This window comes from Malania oleifera, chromosome 5 (assembly GCF_029873635.1).
Source record: "Malania oleifera isolate guangnan ecotype guangnan chromosome 5, ASM2987363v1, whole genome shotgun sequence".
In the NCBI taxonomy this organism is placed as follows: domain Eukaryota; kingdom Viridiplantae; phylum Streptophyta; class Magnoliopsida; order Santalales; family Ximeniaceae; genus Malania; species Malania oleifera.
Window position 1 is genome coordinate 89,478,222 of NC_080421.1, and position 19,134 is coordinate 89,497,355.

The window sequence follows — 19,134 nt, forward strand, 5'->3', positions numbered from 1 at the left end:
CAGCTTCCAAGGGAAGTTAGTGCTGCTCGCAGCCAGGGAAAAAATGTGTTTGTAGAAAGAGCTGACATTGAAGTTCCCATCTTTGCTCAAAGCCCATTTGGGCTTATTTGGATTAGCTTGACAATAAGTCTTACAGAGGCTGCTGAAAAAATATGCAAGATTATCAAGTTCCCAATCAAAAGAATTCCTATTCATAAGAATATCCCAAACTGTCTCTTGACTAGTGAGTTCCATGTGTTTGCAAATAAGGGCATCTTTGTTGTATGAAAATATGAAGATGGAAAGGAAAGAGGATCTGAGTTGGGACTTGCCACACCAAATGTCATGCCAGAAGAACACATCCTTTTTATACCCCAGTTGAAAGCAGATGAGAAGGAAGAAAATCTACCATCCTTTTCTAGTATATTGCCAAACACCTGTACTGTAGGCTTCCTTTGAAACTTTTGAGGTCTAACTATAATGATGGAGTCCATACTTGACAGCAATGACATCCCTCTAGAAGTTCTTCTCTACCATGAATCTCCAAAGCCATTTCCCCGAAAAAGGCTTGCTAAAGATAATAAGAGATCTAAGGCCAAGGCCACCATTTTGTAAAGGTTGTTTAACCACTTCTCATTTAGCAAGATGATATTTGAAAACCTTACTCGTGTTTCCCCTAAGGAATCTTATTTGGATGCCCTCCAATCTCTTGGCAACTGCAAAAGTGATGGGGAAAAGAGTCATGAAGTAAACCGGGAGGTTGGATAGAGTACTTTTAATAAGACTGATTCTACCACCTTTGAACAAAAAGTTCGTTTTCCAACTAGTGAGTTTCTTTTTTAACTTGCTGACAATGGGATCCCAAATACCCTTATCCTTAAACTTGGCTCCTTGGGGGAGGCCAAGATAGGTAATAGGGAAGGCTTCAAGCTTATAGCCAAGGATACTTGCAAGCAAAGGACCATGATCGTGAGTCCCTATTGGAATGACTTTTGCCCAGATTCACTTTTAAGCCTGAAATTGCTTCAAATTCGAGGAGGATGCATCTTAAGCATTTACTCTGGTTTATCCTCACAAAAAATGATAACAAAATGGAGGTGGGTGATTTCAATAGTGTCATTGGACCTTCCAATGCTAAATTCCTTAAGAAGACCACCTTCATTTGCATTGGTTACCAGAAGACTTAGCACTTCCTTGACCTTGATAAATTAAAGAGGGAAAGGGGGTCACCTTGTTTTAAGACTACGAGACGATGTGAAGAAACTAGAAAGGCAGCCATATACCAGAATCGAAAAAATGAGGTTTAGATACACTAAGATACATCTGCACCAAGATTTCCCAAAATCCATTCTTCTGAATATGTGTAGCCAAGAGCTTTAATTAACATGGTCGAAAGCCTTCTCATATCCAACATACACACAACTCCTCTTTTCCCACCTTTTGTGTGGGCATCTACAACTTCATTAGCAATCAGAGCTGCATCTATGATTTGTCTACTTGCAATGAAGGCTTGTTGGTGCTTGTTAGTAACTTCTGAAATTGCATGTTTGGGCCCAACTACCATGACTTTGGATAGGATATTATATAGACTGACAACTAAGGTGATTGGGCAAAAGTCTTTGATGTTTTAAGCCCTGGGTTCTTAGGGATCAGGGAGATAAGGGTTGTGTTGGTGCTAGTGACAAAATTGCCAGTTCTATGGAAATGTTCATAAACCCCAAAGATCTCCTACTTGAGAAAGTCCTAGTTCCTTTGGAAGAAATCCATATTAAAGCCAGTAGGACTGGGGGCTTTATCCTGATAGAAACACTTAAGGGCTCCAACAATTTTGTCTTCCTTGAAAGGCTTTTTGAGCCACTGTGCTGTGGAAAGGCTTGGGTTTCTAAACATAATACCATCAACTGTTGGTCTCTATTTCTCTGGTTCAGTGTACAAGGCTTTGAAAAATTTCCTCCTCACCTACCAACATCTCTCCAACCACTTCTTTGGTAATTATATTAAATCTACGGTGCACATTAGCTGTACGATGAAATAAAATGGTATTTCTGTCCCCCTCCTTCAACCAAAGAGCCCTAGACCTTTGCCTCAAACCATTTCTTCTAAATCGATGACATGGGCAAGATTTTTTTTCGAGGGCAATTCTTCTGAACCTTTTTTTCAGCATTGTGAGCCTCTTTGATTTCCATGTCATCTAGTTCCCTAATGTTGTCAAGAAACCCTTTTTTCTTAGAGTGATGTTTCCTAAAACATTTTTGTTCCACCATTATGTATTTTCTTTGAGCAATTTTAGCTTTGAGGCAATCACAAAGCTGGCCTTTCCTTCAATGTGCAGCTCAAGCCATAATTTCTTGACTTGTTCATCAAACCCTTCATGTTTAAACCATGTATTCTCAAAAGGAGAAGGGGTTGGCCTCCGCTTGATTCCCCGTGTCAATGAGGATTAGAAAGTGGTCTGAGACAGAGCAAGGAAGCAAGGATTGGGTAATCTTCGGGAAGTGTTCCTCCCAATCAGAAGAAATTAAGAATCTATCAATTCTTGAGCATGACCTCGAGTTTGACCACATGAGAGGGCCTCCAATGAGTTGGGGGGATCAATGAGAGCGTATGCATTGATGAAATCATGGAACTCCTGCATGCAAACTCAAGTGAAGTCCTATTCCTTTCATGAGTGTAAAGGATCATGTTGCAATCATTCCTCAATGACCCATGGATGATTATCCCATTACTCAGTAATTTCTGCCAGTTATTTCCCCAAAAGATGTTTGGAAGACCCTTCGCCTAGGCCATAGACCTGAGTAAAGTTCCAAAAGAAATTATCTTCAAGACTCTTAAACAAATAAGTGACTGAGAAGGCATCAATGGATTGTTCCAGCAATTCCACAACCAAGTCATTCCAAATAATGAGAATACCTCCTGCATTATCTGTTGCATTCAACTCAGTCCACTTACAATTCTTAATGCCCCATAAACTGTTAACCATCCTGCTATTCATGGAATTCACCTTTGTTTCCTAAAAACAAATAACATCCCCTTTGCAGTCACTGAGAAACGATCTGATTACAGATCTTTTGGTTTTATTGCATTTAATGCCCTCACATTACAGGAGATTAACTTCCTCAGCATGGGAGCAGTTCACCAATCTACTTCCAGCCTCTCCTGAATCGGAGTATTCTCCCAGCCTGTCATAGTTTACCAAGCATTCCAATCTCTTCAATTCCTTACGTGTGCCTTTCAAGTGGGTGCTGCCTTCTTTCTTCTTTTCCTTTCTTCTCTATATCAACAAATAATTGCCTTGCTCTTTCCTGGAAGCCATTGAAAGATTTCCCATAGTTTTACTCACCAAATTCATTTTGTGCATCACCCAATTCGACACCTGCATATCACAATTGGTGCTATCAAGTCCCAAATCATTAAACTTGTTCGAAGAGGGAGAGGGAGGATTGTCATCAGCAACCAAAGGGTCTAAGGCTGCTGCAGGGATGATAGCCAGAGTATACCCCTCAGAAACTTGATTGACAGCAAGCCTTGCTGGACCTGCTGAAATAGTAGACCCAAAGAAGACCTGATGCGAGTATAAAGTCACAAAAAGGGCCACAGCTGGAGGGGAAAGGGGTGAAAGTAACCAACTTAATAGGTGAAGAGTAGGGGACTCGGAAAGTGGGAGGCAAACAGAGTAGAGCCCAGAATATCAAGATGGAAGAGCCTTGGCAGCCTCACGAACTGCATGCACAAAGGATCGCGTGTCCCCATTCGTCTGTCCACCAACTTCGATTGTGACTTGGTGATGGAAACCTTGATGCATTCCCCACAGTGAGGGCATGTGTGCACACTGCTTCTGGGAGAGACAAAAATGCAGCTTTATTGGGAGCAGAAGGGTGGCTTAAATAGCACGGCATGAATATCCTAGGATGAGCTGGAGGGCTAGGGATCATTCAACGACCTAGCTCCTTCACAGCAGAGCAGAACTTAAACCAGCCTTTCGAGCCAAAACCCTCTGAAAAGGCAGTGATCCTCCGGCCTCATTAATTTCAGTTAAGGGCAAGGAACTTGCCAAAACAATTAGTTGAAGTAGCAATGACTTTTCCTTTGACCTCCAGTGCTGAATCCAAGAGGAAGGCCTAACACTGAGTTCCAGAAATCATTTAGGGCAGCCAGGAGCCATTTGGTTTCACCCACGTTGAGAAAGATGGACAACTGCCCATGGTTGTGATTTTCAATAACCCTGAGTAGGTTGACCTTCTCACCATCAAGAGCAAGGTTGAAGGACTTGCTTTCAATGAAGATGGCCAACCTGCCATAGCGATGCATGGTGGAGAGAGGGAGCCCACAGGAAGGAGTTGAAGGAGGCTACAATACAAGGAGAGAAAGTCGAGGTTGGGAGAGAGGTTCATGGTAGAGGGGATTGCGAGTCGCTCGGAGCTTGGACAAAAGGCTGCATAGCTTCCAAGGATCGACAGAAAAGAGCTTTGAGGAGAGGGGAGGAGTTGTGAGTGGCTCTAGGGCTTTGACGAATCTTCTGCTTGAAGCTGATAGGTAGGGCTTCAATGGGGCAAGATCATGAGGCTTCGAAGGGCAGCGAAGAGAGAGACTATCAAGGGAAGACAGTTATGAGGCTTCCATGGTTTCCCATGAAAGAGATGTTCAAGCATTTTTTTGAGAGCATCGCGAGAGGCATATACATTCGTACCATTTAATTATGTAGGGTACTTGTATACTAGGATGTGTGCCCATAATTACCATGGCATATGTATACATTTGAGTTTCAAAAACAGATCACTAGGTGTTTTGATGAGACTGCGACAACAAATTATTAGATATATTCAAGGAAAATTTAAATTTCGAAGGTAAGTGTCTTGAGATCCTGCAACACAGGTTATTTATGTTTATTTAAAGGCTAATAGATTATAGGAAGTATGATGAGAACCCTTTGGAATGTTACAACTGGGCATGATTATCAGCACTGTTTTAAAAGTAGTTAGGTGAATCTTGATAGAACCAAAAGAACATGATGTTGATAAAAGGGTCAGACCATCAAATAAGGTTTATAATGCAGTTGAGTATTCTGATCGAGTTTGAGAATGGGAAATGTTTGTATTGCTTTTAGTGCGTATTAGAGAAATGCCTTAAATTCATTTCCTAAATTGACTGCATTGTTCCATCAGTATTGCGTCTAATGTGAAACATCAGGTTCAGGTTCAGGTTCAGGTTCAGGTTCACCCTATTGTTGATACAGCTTCTGTGGATCTCATTCTCTGATGGGTTGTTCATCAACTTCAGTCATCTTATAATCTGGTCCTAGAAGCACCGATACCAACACAAGACACAGATACAACATGATATCGACACAGCAGTATGCCAATTACAGAAAAATGAGGAAATGACACAGCAGGGATATGCTAATCAATTAATATAGATATATATATATATAAACTATATTTTTCCTTTTAGATATCAAATATTGTGGTAGTTTCAGTTTAAAATGAAATGTAAGCACCATTTATCCAGGATTATTAATTACACATTTTACAAACTGCAGTTTTACAATAATAAACTGCTTTTGAATTATAGAGTATTGTCAAAAGTGGCAAACTGGCAATGGCTTCAGAGAGGGAAGGGGCGAATTATAGGGAGGTGTGACGATGCACTATAAGGTTGGTGTAGTGGTGTTAGGGCTCCAATCACCTCAATGTTAAAGAACCTCTTGACTCAGTCCCTTGAGTTCTCCAATTTTGTGTTTTTGGATTTTCTTCTCAGAATTAGAAGGGGCAACAAAAAGCAATGTTTTGGAGTGAGAAGTGTGCCTGAGGTGTCCTCGCCATGTCGGGAAGTGTCTCTGCTGTGTCCCTAACTTAAAACTAAATAATTAGTTTCTGATGTGTCGGTAACATGTTGAGCAAGTGTTGGTATTGAAACGTGTGGGCCCTGATACTTTAGGCATCCAAGTGTCAATGTTTCCTGGATCTGGTCAACTGCATTTGTGTGGTATGCGGTAGGACTTTGTAGCTGTGTTGGTTGATTTACAGTTCGGCAAGTCCCAGTTTGTTCTATTTATGACTTGGATATATGTGATGTTATTCTTAGACAACCTCGACAGTTCCAGAATCACATGATACAAGTGCTATTGTTTGCTCTACAAGGTACAATGCGCAGTCAATCATTTTGATTGTTTGTCTCTGAAGAGAGATCTTGCTGTTCTTCACAATGGAACCATGGAAGTCCATCTTCAGCTTTTAGATCCTCTTCTCGTTTGCTGTTGAACTCTTGAAGTAGGGGGAATATGACATAGCAGAGTCCTACATCCACCTCATGCACATTGTGTGGACTTGAAAATTTTCTCCTAGTAGAAGTAAATTTGTTTATTCTTGAGCAAGCAGTCCTATTTAAATTTTTTCAGTTGTAATTAAATGATCAGTGTGAAAATTGGGTTGATTTTAACTAGGCTTTTAATTCCATCTGTGAGTGGATGTTTGTGATTAGACCCTGGGGTTTTATGGTGGACAAATTGGGGAAATTTAAAGAACAAAAAATAATAAGAGAAATAAGGTTGATTATTTCAAGGGGATTTACCTCCAAATTAGCCAAATACTATGAATTATTTTATTGCTTCAATGCTTGCTTGAATGCTAAAAGCCCATAAGGGTCATATATATATATATATATTATATAGGGTAGAGAATCTAACTCCTATTAGAGCTGTAAAATATCCCCTAGAATCCTAGATGATTCGAGAATCTTAACAAACATTAAATAATCCTAACATTAAATAGAATCCTAATTGATTTAGGACTCATTAATTAGAAATCCCAATTGATTTGGGAATCCTAACATTCCTGTCTCCTTCAAATCAGCCTTATCCTCAAGGCTGAGCAGCAATGAACTCGAGTATGTCTCCACTTTGTAGCTGCATGCACAATGGCTAGCATCTCTTTGTCAGTCATGCCAATGTGGGATGGAGAAGAAGCTTTATTGGTAAAGCAATGGGGCGTCTGTCTTGCATTAAAACTGCACCAATGTCAACTCCTGATGCATCAGCCTCAACGATGAACACCTCGTTCTAATCTAACAAGGCAAGAACTGGTGTGGTGGTCATTACATGCTTAAGCTTGAAAATTTGATTTGAAAATCCTAACAGTTTGGTCCTACGTCAGTTATGTAGATAATCTTTCTAGTCACATAGCTTCAACTTTCATTTTATAAATTGCAGAATTTCTTCCATGAGTTTAATATAAAAGCATTTTTAAGGTGTGGATTATTTATTTGTTTTTTAGCTCCTGTTATTGAATGAAACCAAGTTATTATATCTTGCTACTTGAGTTTCCTCAAAATTTATCAGTTATTACCATCTAAGACTTCAAATCAGTGTTCCAGGGCTTGCTACACGCCATTTTTTGGGGTTGATCTGCACACTTGTCATATTTAAGTTTTATTTATGTTTTATCAAGAAGAAATTGAGGAAATAAACCATTTTGTATAATTCTGCAGAGGAGAAATATCTGTTATATGTCAGGATGTGAGGTTGCTGAAAGAGAAATTTGACGAACGTATTCCTCTAAGTGAATCCGTCTCCTCTAGTCAAACTACTTGCATTTTAGCATCTTCGAGTTCATCCCTGAAGAGCATGGCATCTGACCGTGTTCCTGTGCTAACTGACTCATCTGAAGCACCAAAGAATACAAGCCCAACTCCCTCAGTTGGCAACCTGACTCCAAAGAGCAGCCACGGAGAGGGAAGCAGAGATGATCAGAAGGCACTATCAGATGATGAATGGGATTTGGTTCGAGTAGGATTCTGAATTATACAGCTAAGAGGTCCTAGAGTACAGTACTGCCGAGCTCCTCAAGATTCTACTTATCTAGATAATTATTGTTAGTTATAAATAATGCTTTACTTGCTTCTTTTTCGGATGATGTTTTATGATTGTAGCTGAGAGTATCCTACTAGTACTTATGCTTTTAGCTACAGTTCTTAGTGTCATATCTTGATTGCTCAAATCTCCACAAATTCCATCTGTAAAGCCTTCGTATATTAGATCTTAAGAATAAACAATTGAAGCAAAGAGTCTGGCGCTTCTCATAATATTAGTATTTTCATGTCCTTGTGTTGTTTCAATGCTATAATTTCTTTTTAATCTTTCTCAGGTTCAGCTTTTGCTTTTGTAGTGTCAAATTTTCGGTGACTACCCTCGGCGTCTCGTGTTGCAAAGGGTTTTAGTTTTGTGGTTGGTTTTGTGCTGAAACCCCAGAGGTTTGTTTTGTCATATTTGGACTTTTAAGTCAAGTTTAGACTGGAATTATGGCTGCTTAACCATTTTATATAATTTCTTTTCTGCTTCCTTCACCCCCCCCCCCCCCTTTTCCTCAAAGAAGAATGAAAAAGATTATGTTTGGAAGCATGAATTTTGATGTCTGATATATTTAGATTTGTATCAATTTAGACAAAATCTAATATCATTTTTTATTATATTTTATTTAAATTTTTTTAAATTTAAATCCAAAGCATTGCTCCAAACATAGGGTAAGAGGGGAAGTTGGGGGTTGGTTTGTCATGGCAGTTCATATTTTTTTTTAAATGAGCCATATAAATTATGCTTGTGAATCAAACCATTGTGAATTAGGTTGTACTGTAAGAGGAGTTTGAAATTTACAGCTTGATTTTAAGTAATACAACAAATAAGAAGTTTGTTAATTAGCAATGACAAACAAGAAGCTTGAATGAGGAAATACATGTTATATCACCAACATTCATATGAATTCACTTAAATGAGGAATTTTACATACTAAAGTATATGAGACTCGTGAATTAAATGATGGTAAAGTTTCTGGTATTAGTATTATTAGTAAAGAGAGGTGGAAAAAAAATGAAAGAGAAGTGTGAGAAGTAGTCAAAACTTCCCTTAATTGCTTGAAGAACTTGAATTTTGTGTTTGCTTTTTTTATTTTTTCCCGCTCCCCCATATCCCATCTTATAATCCATGGAGTTTATTGAGGTACATTCATAGGAAAATATAAAGTGTAGTAGGTTCCAGCAAGAAACACATGTAGGTCAGAGACAAAAAAAAATTATTTTATCTTTTCAAAAGTAAATTCTTTTGGGGGTGATAGGTGTTATTAGTACTAGCAAAATTCTAAGTGTCCTCTTTTTTGTGTGTGTCAATTTGACAAATTATTGAAAAAAATTATTTTAAAAAATTAAAAACACTCAACTTCGTCGTCATCTGGAACTAGTCATGGTCATGCACTCCTTGTGTTCTCCATGACTTATTTAAAATTTTATATAAATTGTGAGGTAGTAATTATCGAGAAAATGAATACGAGTTGAAGGATATTTAAATTTAATTAGAAAAGCAATTGTGATAAATTAGCTTACGGAAGTGTTTTGGATGGTTAAAAATTAAACGAAGAGATTTTAGGATGTGAGTAAAATGCGAAAAGAGAAAAAAAAAAAAAAAAACCAATGATATTTTGCAAGTTCTTGTAACTATATATATAAAAGAACAATTTCTATACCATTTAAGACCTTGATGCTAGTTTCGATAAATTTGAATAATTTATAATTGTAAAAAATTAATAACAACTAGTTTTAAAATTTTTTTCTTTCAACAGAACATGTCACATTTATCACATATTTCCATAATTCACTCATTATTATTTTAATTTGGTAAGATATTCTAAGGAATAAATATTAACATATTTTTATTTATTATAATTAAAAAACTAGAGATTTTAAAAAAAAATCTATTTTAAAATTTCTAATATTTTATTTTTGAAAACAAATATATTATCTTTATTACAATGATAAATAAATATATAATAAAATTAGTATTTTTTACCCATGCATATTGAGTAGCACAAAATATTGCTAACTTAACTAAAATTTATTGTACCTGCCAAGGAAATTTTTTAGTTGTGTTGGGTAATGTTCAGTGAGTAGGTCATCGTCATTCATTACATGTACTATTTTATGCAAGCATGTCGAGTACATACATATATATATATATATATATATATATTGGACCTATCACTATTATTTATTTTCTGGATTTATATGTTTTTTTATTAGGTCCTGTACACTAAAAAGGTGTATGAAATCCAACTAATAAGCGGTGATGATCTATGTAACCAATAGATACATGCTAAATACATAAAAATCAATTCATTTTTTTTTATAACTTAGGGACTCCAATCATCATCGTGCTACTTTGAACACTATAGTACGACAACACCAAATCCAAGAGGGTGAATGCTGCTTGCTCATTGACGCACCCTGATAATTTATCGGGGTAAACTCTTAAGGGGAAATCGAAATTCTTGTTAAAAAGAGAAATGATAAGAAGTGTGAGATGTAGTAATTACTTCTCTTAATTTTCCCAAAAAACTTTAATTTTGCATTGTTTTTACCCTATCCTCCCTAATTTAACCGCTCCTTCAATCCATCGTTTGAGTTCTTTATGAGGCGCATTTATAGGACAACCCAAAGTGAGTATATGTTAAATAAGGGAAAAAGTCATCCTAGTAATACCATTAAAGATAGGGAAAATTTTGGATGTCCTTTCTCCTTTCTTCTCTTTCATATTTTTCAACTTTCAAATGAAAGCTTTGTATTTTAAACAATCCTTGAAGTTAGATGTCAATTTTTGTATTAAATTATTGTTTAAAATGATACAACTTAACAAAATAATGGCTTTTTCCATTAAATCCGCCTCTTCTGTTCAAATAACGATTCAATGAACCTGGCACTTATTCATTCTCTTAGAATGTTATTTTTTTATTATAATAATTTTTTTTCAAGACGAGGACAACAACAAGAAGTCAATAAATCAGAGACACGAGGGAGTTTATGCACTAGGCAGTGCATATATATATATAGGAGAGAACCCGAAGCCCAGGACATGCAGCAGTACCCCCTGACGGATTTTCGGGATATTAATTATATGAAAACTAAAAACACCCAGTTGTGATATATAATTTCTACTATACGTTTGTATTCGGGTCAAATGAATAAAATCAACTTAGGCAAGAACTCATCTGAAATTCATAGAAGAAGAAGAAGAAGAAGAAGACGAAGAAGAAGAAAGAGAAGAAGAAGAAGAAAGGGAAAGAGGGTTTACTAGTTTGATGCATGCAGAAAATAAGAAGCTGGTGAGGATGCCCACACCAAAGAACTAATGAAGCTGCGTGTCCAAAATGAATAATCGATGTACAAAGATAGATCAGCGAAACAGTTAACCTCTCTATGGTGTCTATATAAGAAGTTGGAACCTGCGGGGAAGAAAGTCATATATAGCTATAGTAATTAATATATAACTTCACTCACTCGATCTCCAAGAGAGATTCTCCATGACCCATCATGCACTGAAAAACCCTCCACTTCAAATGTAATTAATTTCAAATATATTCAGCATGTCGGATCCACACAGCAAAAAACTCTTATGGACAAATCCCCCTGCCCTCGCCCCCGCCACTGCCACCGGTCTTTCTGCTGAAATTTCCTGCACTGCCTGTTGAAATTTACGTGCAGGGCAGTGAAATTATAACGTATTAAGATAATATTCGACCTCATCACCAGCCGTGCACAGATTCTCTGTGTTCAAATCTGAAACTACACGTGTAATATATTGTTGTTGCCTGAAAATTGAAGGATCTTTGTGAATCGTTTCCTGGTCACGGCCATCTGAAAAAGATCAAATAAGAATGGCTTGAAAGACCGAGGTGTAATCCATGGGATAACTCCGATACCTAATTAAGGGACTAATGAGAGGTTTTGAATTGCAACGGTAGAAATAAGTGGATATGAGATCCTTACCTCCCCCTATTATTTGTTTGCTGGATTTATATGTTTTTTAAGTAGGTCCCATAAACTAAAAAATTGTACGAAATCCACCTAATAAGCGGTGGTGATCGATGTATCCAATAGACAGGGCTAGCCCGACCATAAGGCCATTGAGCATTTTGCCTAGGGTCCCAAAAATTTTGGGGCCCCCCAAATTTTTTTAATGTTAACATTATTTATGATGTCATCTCTTCCCATACTCTTTTCTCTCAGTGACGATTGACTTTCCTACTATCTCAAAAGTAAATGAAATTATATTTTGAAAAGTAAAGTAAATGCGATTTAATTCTTTCTTTTTCAAGTCTCAATGTCTCATGACCGTTTGACACAACTCTTGAAAGTTGAAATTGACTATATCTCTTATGTCTTTAATATTCTATTGACTATTACACTACCCCTCGCTCATATGGTCTCAAGCACTATCTCTTAGTCATTCTCGTCTCTAACTCTCTATTACTCTCATATCTTTTTCTCTGTTTCTCTCACTCTATGTGATATTTTCTTTGCACTTCAACGTTTTTGATTCTTTGATTTTTTGTGATTTTGCATCTCCAAAAGTTAGAAAAATTAATTTTAAATAAAAATAAAAATAAAACTAAATATAAAGAGATTCTAATTAAAACATTCGCCTAGGACCCCATATTGTGAAAGAGCCGGTCCTGCCAATAGACACATGCTAAATACATAAAGTCAATTCATTGTTTTTTTTTTTTTTTTGATAACTCATGGACTCCAACTACCATCGCGCCACCTTAGATACTATGGTACGATACCAAACCCGGGAGGATGAAAGTCGCCTACCCATTGACGCACCCCCGGTAATTCACTGGGGTAAACTCTCAAGAGGGAATCGAAATTCTTGTTAAAAAGAGAAATGACAAGAAGTGTGAAATGAAGTAATTACTTCTCTTAATTCGTCCAAAAAACTTTAATTTTGAATTTTTTTTTACCCTATTCTCCCTAATCTTACCGCTCCTTCAATCCATCGTTTGAGTTCTTTATGAGCGCATTTATAGGAAAGCCCAAATTGAGTATATGTTAAATAGGGAAAAAGTCCTCCAAGTAATACTATTAAAGATGGGGAAGATTTGGGATGTCCTTTCTCTTTTCTTCTCTTTTCATATTTTTCAATTTTCAAATGAAAGCTTTGTACTTTAAACAAAAATTTCAAAGAACCATAAATCTATAGTGCAATCCTTGAAGTTAGAAGTCAATTTTTGCATTAAATTATTGTTTAATGATGCAACTTCACAAAAAAAATGGCTTCTTCTATTGAATCCACCTCTTCTGTTCAATTAGCACTTTATCACTGGTTGTGATTGAATTCAGTGAGAAACACTCAATTGCACACAAACACTCTTTGATTTCAATAATAATAAGAAAAAATACAGACAACTCTCAGTGCACAATTTCTTCTCTCACTAGTTACTCTCACTCTTCTACGCCACATATATATTACAAACACATCTATATATAGCAATGGGTTTGATGGGTAGGTGAACATTAAATTCAACATAATTAGCTGGAGTTGGTGGAGGTGGCTATCTATTAAGTTCAATATTCAATAGGTTGGTAGAGGTGATTGGCTTAATTTCAATTAAGGTGGGTTGGGGTTGGTGGAGATGGCTACCACCGTCAAGTTTAATTTTCAACCCCTTAAACTTGACTCTCCTGGCTTTATCATTGTGAGCATTGTTTTTAGTCCTGCAAAAATATCATGCTTGAGTGGCTTCATGAAAATATCAAAAATTTGATCATATGTTCTACAAGACACCAGCTCCACTTCTTTCTTCTTGACATGCTATCTGATAAAATGATACCAAGTATCAATATATTTGCTTCTTTCATGGAAGACTGGATATTTTGCAAGTGCAATCGCTGATTGGTTGTTGATGTAGACTTTTGTGAGGCCATCTTGGAAAAATCTTAAATACTTCAGTACATTCCTGATCCATATATCATGATAAAAAGCTCAGCTGACGACAAAATACTCAGCTTCACATGATGACAGCATTACAATGGGTTGCTTCTCTGATGACCATGTAAACGATATATCTCCCATGAAGTATGTAAATCTGGTTGTGTTTTTTCTTTCGTTAAGATCACTTCCTTAATCGCTATCTGAATAGCCAATAAGTTTGGAATCTCCTCTTGATGAATAGAACATACCATCAGTGATGGTACCCTTGATATAGCGGAGTACCCTCTTCGTTGCATTCATATGAGACTAGTCAAAAGTCTCCGTGTTCCTGCTGACAAGTCCAACTCCATAGAGTATGTCTGGTCTTGTGCACGTGAAATACCTCAAGATTCCAACCAGACTTTTGAAATATGTTGGTTCAACATCTTCTTGCTTATTTTCTCTCAACTCCAATCCTGTTTCAACCGGAGTTGTCATTAGGGTTGCAATTGTCCATCCCAAACTTCTTCAATATTTATTTTGCATAGTGTCTCTGGGAGATGAAGATTCCCTTCTCTCTTTGCACAACTACTATGCCAAAGAAATGAGTCATCTGACCAATATCTGTCATTTTGAATTCTTTAACCATGCTCCTCGTAAAAGCGGCAAACATCTCTGGATTGTTGTCGATGAAGATAAGATCATCAACATATAGGCAGACAATTAGCATGCTTCCATTTGTCTCCATCTTCATGTATAGCGCATGCTCGTAAGGACACTTCTCAAATCCATTCTTTTGGGAATAGTCATCAATCCTCATGTTCCATGCACGAGGTGTCTACTTTAAGCCATAAAGTGTTTTCTTTTGCTTGTACACTCTATCTTCTTTGCCATTCTTCACATATCTAGGTGGCTAATCGATATAGATCTCTTCTTTCAGAAAACCATTCATAAATGCTAATTTCATGTCTAGCTGACAAATTTTCCACCCATTTTGTGCAAGGAATGAAATTAGTAATCTGATAGTCCCAAGCCTAGCAACCGGGACAAATATTTCTCCATAATCAATCCCTTCTTTCTTCCTATAGCCCTTGGCGACAAGTCTTGTTTTGTATCTCTGGACTTCTCCTTGAGCATTCTTTTTGGTCTTATAGACCCATTTCATACCAATAGTCTTGTGGCCCTTCGAGAGATTTTTCAGCTCCCAAGTCTTGTTCTTCTCGATGGATTGAATCTCCTTATTCATCATTTTTCTCCATTTGTCTTCTTTGTTAGCCTCCTCAAAGCTAATCGGGTTTCTAGTCAACAACAGACATTATAGAGTAAAATACTCTTCTATAGGTTCTGTATTGTCATACACATTAGCTAGGGTATTGGCTCCTCTAAGCCTCATGTATGAGATTTCATGCTCATTTGATGATGGAGTTCCATTCCTTTGTGGTGAATAGAAAATGTGTGGAGGTGTCTGAAGTTTGGAAACTTGTGACTCTATAACCACTTCTCTTGTCTGTGTGGGTTCTTCTCCTTCAAGTATTAATTCTGCATTTTTGGAAGATTCAACCTGGTCCCACTTCTAGGATTCATTTTCTTCAAAAATAACATCCTGGCTGAAAATGAATTTCTTGTTGATGGAATTGTAGAATCGATATCCCATGGTGCTTTCGTTGTATCCAACAAGGATACACTTCTCTCTTTTGTCTTCTAATTTTGTCCTTCTTGACCCTGGGATCTTTGCGTAGGCTATGGAGCCAAACACTCTAAGATGACTCACACTAGGCTTGTGAGTACTCCAAGCTTCATGTGGTGTCTTTGAATCAAGACTCTTTGTAGGACACCTGTTGAGCAGATAGACTGCATATAACACTATTTTGCCCAAAAAATTTTGGCACATTCTTATCCTTTAACCTGCTCCTGGTCATATTAAGAATCGTGCGGTTCTTCCTCTCAACTACACCATTCAATTGGGGAGTGTAGGCCGGTATGAACTATTTTTCAATCCCTTGTTGCCTGAGGAATTCTAGGAAAGCTTCTTCCTGGTACTCTCCTCCTTGGTCTGATCAGAGTGACTTGATGCGATAGCCACTCTGCTTCTTCACGAGAGTTTTGAAGTCTTTGAATTTGTCAAACACTTTTGACTTCCTTTTCAGGAAATAGACCCAAGTCTTTCTATTGTAATCATCAGTAAAGGTGAGGAAGAATCGGTTTTGCCCATTTGAAATTGGGTTCAATGGACCACACACATTTGTGTGTACTAGCTAGAGCGGTGTGGTAGATCTCTAATCGGCTTGCTTTCCAAAGTTGTCTTTGTGTTGCTTGCTCGGAACACAACTTTCATATATCTCATTCGAATACTATATGTTGGGTAAGTCGTTCACCATCTTCTTTCTTCCCAAGTTCTTCAAGCTTTCAAAGTTGAAAAGTCCAAACCTTAAATGCCAAAACCAATCTTTGTGGTTGATGATGACGCTTAGACATCTTGGCGTGTCATGATAGATGGTGAGAGAGAACATCCGTTTCTTTGCCATAGTGACTCGAGTGATGAGCTTCCTCGAGCGTCTGATATCACCATCTTTTTATCTTTAAGGCTAATTTGGTAGCCTTTCTCCACAAGTTGCACGAGACTCAAAATGTTAATCTTCATGTCTGGCACATAATAAACGTTGGAGATGAAAGTGTGATCTCTGTCCTTTCGCTTGATCAGGACATCTCCTCTCCCTCGGTCTGGGACTTTATAGAAATTTCAAAAAGAGATCTCCCCTTGAACTTTCTCATCAATTTCCATGAATAGGTTCTTTCTGCTAGTCATATGGTTTCTAGCTCCAGAGTCAAGGTACCAAACACTATGGTCCTGGGTTGAGCTGTGCGCCATTAGCATCAACGACTCTCCATTTATATCTTCAATTTCGGCAAGCTTAGCCTCCTTGCTAAAGTTTTCTTGTTGTCGCCCCTAACACTCATAGCTATAGTGGCCATACTTATGGTAGTTATAGCACTCAATGTTTCTTTTATCAATGTTCTGATGGTTGTTGTAACCGCCACCTCTTCTTCCACGTCCTCTTCCTCGTGGGACGTTGTTTTGTTGTCCATGTCTTCCTTGTCTGCCTTGGCCTCCTCCTATGGATTCAGTATATCCAAATCCTCTTCTACGAGATCCTCGACCTCGCGTTCATCCTCGGTATGATGTCCCCCCTTGCTCGTGTCTCCCATTACTCAAAGATAGTTTTGATTGTAGGACTTGTTCCAGTGACTTATCATCACTTCTTTTGTTCACCTTCTGATCGTGATCTTGCAAAGATTCTACGAGCTTTTCTACAGACATGGTCTCTAGATCTTTCGTTTCTTCCCTCATGACGGCTATGTAGTCAAATTCTGAATCCAAATATCACAAAATTTTCTCACATATCCTCATGTCTATGAGATTTTCTCCATTTCTCCTCAACTAGTTCGAGACAACCATTACCCAAGTATATTACTCGACAATGGACTCAAACAACTTCATTTGCAAGGATTCAAATTCACCTCGTAAATTTTGGAGGCAAATCCGCTTCACTTTGTCGGTTTCTTTCTATATCCGGTGGAGAGTATTCCAGACTTCTTGGTGTAATGACCTGCTTAATTTCCACATTATTATTATTTTTCCATAATATACTAAAATCCAAAATAACAGATCCAGTAGATCATAATCAACCTGAACCCGTGGGTACTAGGGATACACCAAAATATAGTACGGAAGCCTAAGTAGCAGGAAACATAAAATCATAAACATCTTATAATACCATATGCACGATACCATCCCTCACAATACCAGAGTTACTACATCCATTGTACTCATATTTATAACCCAAAAGGAATTCTAGGGTCCTTTCTCACATAATGCAACTGACCTTACCAAAACACTTACCCTTCAGAAAGGGCAAGTCAGTTGTATCTATCTCAGCAGAGCTTTATCCGTTCTCCTATCAGGGGCTCTTGAAAAGTTCATATAATTTGGGGTGATACACCTCTCAGTAAGGGAAATAAACTAATACTAGTGTGTGGCAACATGAGTATTTCTGTGTTATACATAAGGCCATACATAAACATATTAATATAACTTTCTATATCATATCTAGGAAGAACATATATACACATATCAAGCAGAACGTATTGGATTTTCATAAGCATAATTCATCTCATATATTAATAACAAAAACAACCTTGGTAGGTTAGCTGGCTGTTGTCATGTATTACCCCCACATGATTGGGTTGTGTGACCCAAAGGCAGGACTTGACAATGGTTGACCGACCACTGTCAAGTCAAAAATACAGTCTGTAAATCAAATGATCTTCGAAAATTATTCCCTAATCATGACCACCTAAAAAAGATCAAACAAGAATAGCTTGGAGGACCCGAGGGTGTACTCTGAAGGATCATATTGATGCCTAAGTAAAGGACTAATGATAGGTTCTGAATTGTAACATTAGAAATAAGCGGATGTGATATCCTTACCTCCTTTTGGGATCCCTTTTTATAGTAACAAGGGTAGGCCTTTCCCCAGCTTGGCATTCATGAGGTACCATTATATCTAGGGGGTTACGAGCAACTTATGGGTTGCAAGTAACTCATGCAAGTAACTTTAGGGCGATTATGTAAGCCATCAGTTGTTGCTTCCGTAACCGCAATGGGGATTATTAATAATTTGGTGGGAGTTACGCGAGACACCCAACATTACCCAAATCCGACCTTACGACTACTTGCCTCCATGAGCATACTTGTAAATATAGCTATACTAATTTTAGCTATAACAATTGACCCTCGAATACTCTCAAATATTCGAAGCAAGTTTTTGAAAGTATTAATTTGAACTAGTTCCTTAAATGACCAATGAAGGCATATTCCAATTAATTCCAACCCCATATGAGCAGGTAGGCCTTCTAGCCAAGGTTTATTTGATGACTGGCTCAATCTAAGCCGGTTTCAATTCTTAATCAGTCCAATCTAAGCCAACGATTCTAGACCCCAACTTTATCCGAGCCAAAGCTACCAGAGTAAGTAGCTCAATCCAAGTTGGTTTTGATTACAATTGGCTTAATGCAATCTAGTTCTTACATCAATTGGCTCCATCCGAGCCGATATCTCAAACACCAGCTCCACCTGAATTGAGTCTAGCATGATCAACGGCTCAATCCAAGCCAGTTTCTCCCTGGATTAACTCAGTCTTAGCTGATTAGTGTTTTAACCTGACTTGTTTTATACCTCCACTCGATTCGAGCAGGATGCTTTACGATTTCTTAAATTAAAATTTATTTGCCTTATGAGCTATGTTGATCATCTTGGGCTGGTCTTCGGATCTCATGAGTTGTGCTCATCATTTTGGGCCAGTCTTCAAGGCTCATGAGTTGTGCTCATCAGTTGGGCCTGTTTTTTGGGCCTTATGAGTCGTGCT

General features: G+C 37.7%; 1 protein-coding gene across 2 annotated transcripts in view; it reads left to right on the plus strand.

Annotated features, from left to right (window-relative positions):
- Positions 1 to 8,073, plus strand: part of LOC131155125 (uncharacterized) — a 39,789-nt gene extending 31,716 nt beyond the window's left edge. For both annotated transcript variants that reach the window (XM_058108055.1, XM_058108054.1), the window contains exon 9: positions 7,462 to 8,073. In XM_058108055.1, coding sequence (XP_057964038.1) covers positions 7,462 to 7,771 — 310 coding nt within the window. In that variant the 3' untranslated portion in view covers positions 7,772 to 8,073. The remainder of the gene's footprint in view (positions 1 to 7,461) is intronic.
- The last annotated feature ends 11,061 nt before the right edge of the window (positions 8,074 to 19,134 follow it).